At 32.5% G+C, this 8,179-nt stretch overlaps 1 protein-coding gene across 1 annotated transcript in view; it reads right to left on the bottom strand.

Moving 5' to 3' along the window:
* LOC108362195 (neither inactivation nor afterpotential protein C-like) overlaps window positions 1-5,788 on the bottom strand; it is a 29,263-nt gene extending 23,475 nt beyond the window's left edge. Inside the window, exons 1-2 of the mRNA XM_017615066.1 lie at window positions 5,647-5,788; window positions 5,491-5,591 (exon numbers count right to left, since the gene is read on the bottom strand). Coding sequence (XP_017470555.1) covers window positions 5,491-5,591; window positions 5,647-5,714 — 169 coding nt within the window. The 5' untranslated portion in view covers window positions 5,715-5,788. The remainder of the gene's footprint in view (window positions 1-5,490; window positions 5,592-5,646) is intronic.
* Window positions 5,789-8,179: the final 2,391 nt, after the last annotated feature.

Genomic DNA, 8,179 nt, shown 5'->3' with positions numbered 1-8,179 from the left:
ACCTTTGTAGACGACACAAGACCGATCTATTGAATTAAATATTTATGAGTATATGTACGTACATATATATGCATATATCGATGGCTGAGTGGAAGATCGACGCTATCTCAGCTGCCGGTTTAAAAACGCCCTATCTCAGCACATTTTCAATGTATTTTGAGATAGGGCGTTCTTCAACAAAATTCTGAGATAGGATGTTTTTCAATAAAATTCTGAAATAGTGCGTTCTTTGATCAAATTCTGAAGTAGGGCGTTGTTGAAAAGTTTTCTGAGATAGGGCGTTTTCGAACTGGCTGCCGAGATAGGTAGATCTTCCACTCAGCCATCGATATACAAATGTTAAGTTTGTTTGTTTGGCGGACAAACACTAAAAAAGTTCTGCACCATTTTTTTTTTCTAATTTGGACATCTGCTGCAGACTTTCCAAGGTTGGTTATACTTAGGCATGGTACCTTCCAAACATGCAGAAACTTTTACCTATTTCATACACTCAGCGATTAAGGTGAGGGCAAACTATACATCATTTCATGGTTTTATTTAAATTTACTTACTTTTTCGATTGAAACCAAATGTATTGTTGGTGCATGCATAACAATTTTAAACTTCGTGTTTTCCCGGATTTGTCCAAATCACTGGTAAACCGAATGGTAACGAAAATCGTTTTTTGTCCACCAAAAATTCATCGCACTAATGCACGAAATACATGTGAATTCGGGAGTGTATTTATTTTGTGCAGGTTCAAATTGCAAAAAGTACCATTTATAGCATGCTAACATGCTTTTTAATTTTTTTCATCCTTAGGAGTTTCCGAAGACAATGATATGGTGAATAAGTTTTTCGCAAAATTTTCGATGTTTTTTATCAATTAATATGACAGTAATCGCGCGCGTAGATTTTCGGTTTGTGTTTTTTGGTTCCCAACTTACGTGAAATAGACGCGGTATAGATCGCCGCCTATTTGAAAGCATTACTCAGTCACTTTGACTTTAACGAACAACAGCTTTTACAGTACAAAAAAGGTGTTAAAAAACCATTCGTACCAAAGAAACTGCAAAAATATGCTAGAGTGGGATTGAAAGGAACACAAATTCAGGTCCAAGCAGTGTATAAACTACTATTATAAAAAAATATTACGAAATAAAATATGAGTTGTAACGCAAAACCACATATCTGAACAATCAGTTGTATGGGAGCTATATGTTATAGTGAACCGATTTCCATGATTTTCAGAAATAGCTAAGGTAATATCAAAATACAGTCACGTGCAAAATTTTAGTAAAATATCCTTAAAACTGAGGTAATTATTAACAAAAAACCTAAAATTTAAGCAGATATTCAAGCACCGTTATCTCGAAAACTAGAGCCAATCTGGAAAAACGGAGGACGCTATTGAATTTAAAGGATCCCAGTTAAGTAAGATCAGTTATAAAAACCTTTGCCCAGAAAAAAATTCAAAACCTGAGCACAGTGTTTTAAACGAAGAAAAATTCACTTTCAGAACTCTAAAGCTTCCCCCATAAATATCTCAAAATTTTGACGTGGTACGGATTTTCTCAAAACGCCATCGTAATCTAGAGGCCAAAATTAAGTTTACGTATTTGGCCGCTTAGCTGTGATATGTTTGCCTCCCTACTGTGTAATGGATTCAACAATTACAACTAGCCCAGTAAAATTAGACTTTTTCTTAAAAAAAAATTTGTAACAGCAATTGTTTATGCAGTTTACTTCAATTTGACATGTAGATCATGGCTCCACAGTCTTGCCACCAAATTTCGTTTGGAAACATTCCGCCATCTCTGAATATTTTTTTTTTTAGGTTTTTTGCGATTTGTCAGTTTATTTTGCATTTTTTGTAAAAAATGGTTAAATACAAATATGTAGAGAATTTAATTTCCCACACTTGTTGTATAGAAGGCTTTTTAAAAATAGCATTTTTTATTCTAAAAAATTAGCAAAACTGCGAAAAAATTTTAAACTCTCACGGTTCGTAAATTAGTTTTTTCACAATATTCAAAATATCAAACCATTTTCGTTTAAAATATAGCTCATTCTATAATAAAAACCAAATAAATCATTCTTGCAACTTAGTACAGAATTCATAAAAATGAATCAAAGTTAAAAAAATTTCCATCAAAATTTCAAACTTTTTATTCAGAATTTTTAGAAAAATTTTCGGTATCCAGTTTTGTAGTATAATAAGTGCAAGTTTCAAAATGACTGCTGTTTTTTTAGAATTTTTTTTGTCTATGGTGTTGCGCATTTTCTTCCATATAAAAATAGATTTTGTTCATGCCTTATATGGAAACAAATGTGTAACACCCTCGACAAAAAAAATTCTAAAAAATCAGCGGTAAGTTTTAGCTACATGAAACTTGCACTTTATTATACTAAAACTGAACGGGCTAGAAAACTGCTTATCGACCTTTTTTCTAAAAATTCTGAATAAATATTTTGAAATTTTGATGGAAATGTTTTTAAGTTTGACTCATTTTTATGAATTTTGTACAAAGTTTTCAAAAATTATTTATATGGTTTTTGTTATAGAATGAGCTATATTTTAAATGAAAATTAACGAAAAAGATTTATGATGGAAAACATTTGGAATATTGTGAAAAAACTAAATTACGAATACTTCTGTGAGTGACTGTATATATACTTCATAATAAATTTGTGCCAAACGGACCTCAGAATCGGGTTCAGCGGGTCGAATTACATGTCGGCACGTGGGTCTGGTTAAAAGCACACACCACTTTTTTTGTGTGCTATGTATACTATGTACTTAAATATCTATATACGAGCTATTATTCTGATATTTTTGTTTACCTGGAAATCTTATTTTAAGTATAAAAACCAGCAAAAAAATTTATTTACTTAATTGGTAGGAAAGAAGCTATTTTGGTAGGTTTTTGAACCAGCTCTTGGTAAGAAATAAAGTTTATCAGTGGTAACCCTGATCGTTAGTGTCAGTGGAAACCATTTGCCTCCAGTGTATGTATGTGTTTCCTCGTATACGATTCAACGAAAGGTTCACGAATGGTTGTTTCCTGGGGTCGTTGGCCCTGCACTCTAAATCTGGTGGGATGACAACAGAATTATTCATCGACGTAGTCAAACATATACAATGTAACACTAATTGTGTGTTTATGTATATTTGCTGTTGAAATAAATATTTATATTTTATGTTTTATGAGATACCGTCTTGTTTTTTTTTAAGTTTATGAATGTATAAAATCTTAATATGTAGGTAAAATTGTGATGGTCAAACTCGCCCCTTTACAAGTTAAGGATGCCCCTTCCATGGGACAAATTTGACAAATTGATTTTTTTAAATGGCTGAATAACGTATATACGCGCTTATTTATAGCTTACTTGTTACTCGATTACTGAGATCAATAACGAATAGTTGCGACCAATTAATAAAATCAAAACTTTTTCTAAAAAGTATCCGAGAAATATGACCTCGTAAAAAAGGTGTCAAATCTTCCCCACTTTACCCTACATACATTTCGTTTTTGCTTGAGAAACTCGAAAAACAAGAATTTCAACTGTTTCAAGAAAGAGCACAAAGTACCACAACCCACGACATTTATCCGTATGTATTTTCTACAGATATGTACTATTTTAAAGACGAATTTTCGGCTCATCAAATTAGTTTAGTTTTTCGCGCAAGAAGTGGGCTACTGAACATAAATGCGAGAACATTCAAGAGCGTCGCATCCGCAGCTTGTCCAGTTTGTAACTTGGGGGAGTCAGAAAATACACTCCACGTTCTTGGTACATGTCCAATCTATAAAAACATACGCTTACGCTGCTTTGAGGGGACGGTTTTGAATCTGGCTAAAGTAATAAACATTTTAAATGGCTGTGATTACCGAACTTTCTACACTTAGGCTGCGTTTCTTCAAACTCATTTAAGTGGAAATTAACTTTAATTTAATTTTTTATTTAATTCTCATTTAAATTATTTTCAGTTTCAATAAGCTCTTTATTTAAGTGAGTAAAAAGTGGTTGTAAAACTGACTTGGCCAGCGAAAGCTTTCATTTGTACTGAGAGCTTTTGAAAGCTCTGGCACGCTGTGTTGTAAAAGCAGGGCTGGTATACAAGTAAGTAACAGATACACACAATTGTGGTGTGTGTATGTTGATCAGCTAATTAAACGTGTAACATCTCTGAGTGTGGTTATTCTGATTTAATATTCATTTAAGTGAAGAGCATATGTCACTTAAATCAAAATTAAAAACAAATTAAAATAGATTGGCTAAACCAAAATTTCGAAAATTAAAGTAATTTTCACTTAAATGAATCTGGTGAAACGCAGCCTTACTTACCATACTGTTTAAAGTTTAGGGAGTTAATTTTAACGGAATTCTCATAAAACACACTAAATTGTTGTTTCTTTTCTTCTTCCTAGTTTTTAAGTTCCCAGTATAAATTCCCGACTATCGACCTATTAGTCACAGCCGTATGTTCGAATTTGTCATCTGTCTATAAATATTAAACATTGATTGTATCTGAAATAATAAAAATGAAGAACATTTGACTACTACTACTAAAATTGGATGGGCTACAAAGCTGCATAATCAAAATATTTCTAAAAAATCGAGTTTAAAAGATCGAAATTTTTACGAAAGTTTGCTGATTTTTTTCAAATGTTGCACTAAGATTCAAACTTGGATTGATATGGTTTTTGTTAAAAGATATACTATAATTTTATAAACAACTAATTAAAATTAAAAAATATTAAGACAAATGATAAAATGTTGTCAATATTTGAGTGTCGTATAGTTATGACAAGGACTATACATTCAAAGTATCTACATACATACCATTGTTTTAATTTTTCAAGTTGACGTAGAGATTTACATGATTTCTTGTTCTATAAATAATATTGTGCAAGCCTAAAAATGGGATTATGATTCAAGATTAAAAAAAATATACAAAAATTTAAAAATTTGTTTTCAAATTTCTCATTTGAGGTAATATATTTTAAGCGAAATTTTACTTTTTCGAGCTCTGGGGGGTCGATCGCTCCCTCCCCCTGTTGCCGCCACTGCTCCCATTATAAAAATTATCACATATTTTGTTCTAGTGAGATTTTGGTAGCGGTAAGTTCTACATATGTATGTACTCAACTCAAATTTATATTTTTTGGATTATGACACTACTGAAGTAAATGAACGACCTGTAAATAGTGCCACCCTGAGGATTAAACCATTTGGGCATAGTTTTGTTGAAGTCCTTGTTATTTATTAGAAAAAGCGCTTACCACGCTTATTCTCCACACAATTTCCCAACTTTCCGTAGTCGCGTAAATGGAATTTTACTTGCCTTTCGACTAGCCCCTCAGTATTCGAAAAGATTGACACCATGAACAAATTTTAGTTTCCTAATTTCACTGTACTAATGGGGAACTAAAAAGGTGGAATTTGTTTAAGGGGAATGTATGTATTTACATATATCAGTGTATTTAAAAAGTAAGGATTTATCACCTTTTTTTGGATCCTTGCCCCCTTTCATGCGCTTGCGTGCCAGTAAAGCTCGCATCATTGATTGTACCTTAATAACCTTTTTTACTTGGACTTCATATAATCTAAAAAAAACATGTTTATAATTAAAAATCAATAAAACAGCTTAAAATATTTTACCTGGCCAAGAACTCATCATTATAATAGCGTAGAAATACTTTGGTTTTTCCAATGGCCCAGCCTTCCATCTTTAAACGTATCAGCAAAAGGCGACAATTCTCCTTGGTGATATCCACGGTTTCGTCAAAATCGAAGGCTAGAAATTGATATCTGCATAAAACAAAAAATACTGTGCTTAGTTACATTTTACATATTACATTAGTCCAAAAATTTCTTATAAAACAGTTGCAAAGTAATTACTAAAGCAAACAAATACGCCGCAAGATTTTAAGCGTTAAAAATTCATATCAAAATATATTCGAAAAAGTATACAGTAAATGCGGGAAATACCATTTAAACCAGGTGATATCTACCAAATCGGATCCATTACACCATTAGTTGTAACAATCGGATACTGTTTACTTGATGTTTTGATAATCAATTACCAAAAACAATGAATTCTAATCTATGCAGTATGACCTAAATGCCTGTTTTTCTAGCCAAAATTAACTTTTTACTTATTTTGTTGCTATATTTTAGGTAATGCGGTAAAACATAGGAAAGTTAAGTTTGTTTTTGTAAAAGCCATAATGTAGTAAACAAACAGCAGTCAAAGGCTACCTATTTTTCTACAATTGAAAATTCGATTGAGCTTAAGCCATAAAATGTAAAGTTTCATTGTTGTTATAAAAATTGTAGAACACATTTTTAAAAAAATTTTGGTAGGGAGACGAAAGCTACGAGTAAGTAGATTTAAATATGTGCGATAGCAAACTATTGCAATTTTGTTTTGGTGCTAAAATCTCATTTTTTGCAACCTAATAAATTACTAGGTTTTTTTTTTAATCTTTACTTCACAAATGCCTGTGAAATTTGGCAAGGTTTGGCAAAGATAAACTTATTAAGGCATAAAAGTACTATATATCTTGTGAGATCTTGTCACCATATTTTGTCTTCCGATTTTTACGATTTCTGAGAAAACGGCTATTTTCGTAGGTTATTTTGGCACTGTCGGAGGGGAGAACTCAATAAAAAGAGGAAACAACATGCTATATACAATTAACCTGCAGCAAAGGTTGCTCCTTTAAATTTTTCAGGTTTTAAATAATAATAATAAATCTATTTTGGCGTTTACAAAATATGTTAGTGTTTAGCCGAGCTTCTCCTCCAATTTGTGGCGTACGCCTTGATGTTGTCCCACAAAGGGGATGGACCTACAGTTTTACGCCGACTCCGAAAGGCGATGGTTTTTTATGAGAAGCTGTTTTCATGGCAGAAATACACTCGGAGGTTTGCCATTGTCTGCCGAGGGGCGACCGCTATTAGACAAAATTTTTTTTTGTGTTTCTTTTTTTTTTTTGATGTTAGCATTAGCATATAGCATAACTTTTTACGGTAAGTGGACCAGTGACCGAACTATTCGAAAAAATCGTATTTATGGTTCGATTTGCCTAGGGGCGACCGCTTTTAGACAAAGATTTTTATTTTCCTTTGTTTTTGATTTTAGTAAGAAACTGGGCTCGATTACTGGCCCCGCGTAATGGTAGTGCGCACTTCTAACCACTACACCACAGGTTTTAAATACAAACTAGTATCGCCCAGTTGTCGAAATTCGACCACTTCACTTTTTTAAACACTCTTTCATTTTCCTGTTAATTAATATAGAGGTAGTAATGCTTCATCTTGATGATGGTTTTGATGTCTATTAGAATTCGAAAATATGTATATGTAATAATATCTGGTCCGCGTACCTGACTAACGTTGTTAGATTGATATACATCTTGTTAAATAATGTAATAATTCTAAGCTAATCTATAAAATTTTTTTTTATCCAAATTAAAGAGAAACATATCGTCGGCTTAGAGTGTAAACCTGCTAAATCCGTTTTTTGGCAAAATTGACATTTTGATGCAGTTCGAAGGAGTAGGCGATTCCGCAGTTGGCAAGCAAAAAAATACGTCAATATAAAAATATAATTGTCAAAAATTGTTTGATGAGTAAAGCTGCTAACTACAATCAGTTCAAATTCAACTGCTAAATCCAACATATTGTGCTTCTGTCCCTCGATTATTGTTCTATCTTAGAGTATTACTTTATGCGTTTAAGCCAAGGTAATAGCCAGCTTTAATTTTTTATATCTCAAGGAAATTATTGTTACTTGTGGAACGAAACAGAAGGAAGATCAAATGCAGAAGAGTTTTCCATCGTGTGGGTAGATTTGATAGAAAGAAATATAGTACCAAATAATAGGTCCGGGGAGCCAATTACAGTAATTTTTTAAAGCGACGAATGCACATATCAAAACCGAAACAGTTAGGGAGTCCACAAGGTGTTGTATACTGTCGTACTGTTGTATGTCATAAACTTTAAACGGCTAAAACTATATTTAAGGAATTCGCAAGCTAACATACAAGTTTTATTGTGAAATTCCACACCACTAAAAAATAGTTGGTGGTGATTTCAAGTCCTCTAAACATTTATTTAGGCGTTAAAAACTTTACGACATACGACAATACGACACTTACGACACCTTGTGAACCACCCAAGTATTATG

The sequence above is a fragment of the Rhagoletis zephyria genome, unplaced genomic scaffold (genome assembly GCF_001687245.7).
Source record: "Rhagoletis zephyria isolate East Lansing unplaced genomic scaffold, Rhagoletis_zephyria_1.1 Rzeph_scaffold_00959, whole genome shotgun sequence".
Lineage (NCBI taxonomy): Eukaryota > Metazoa > Arthropoda > Insecta > Diptera > Tephritidae > Rhagoletis > Rhagoletis zephyria.
This window is presented reverse-complemented; position numbering and strand designations above follow the sequence as displayed.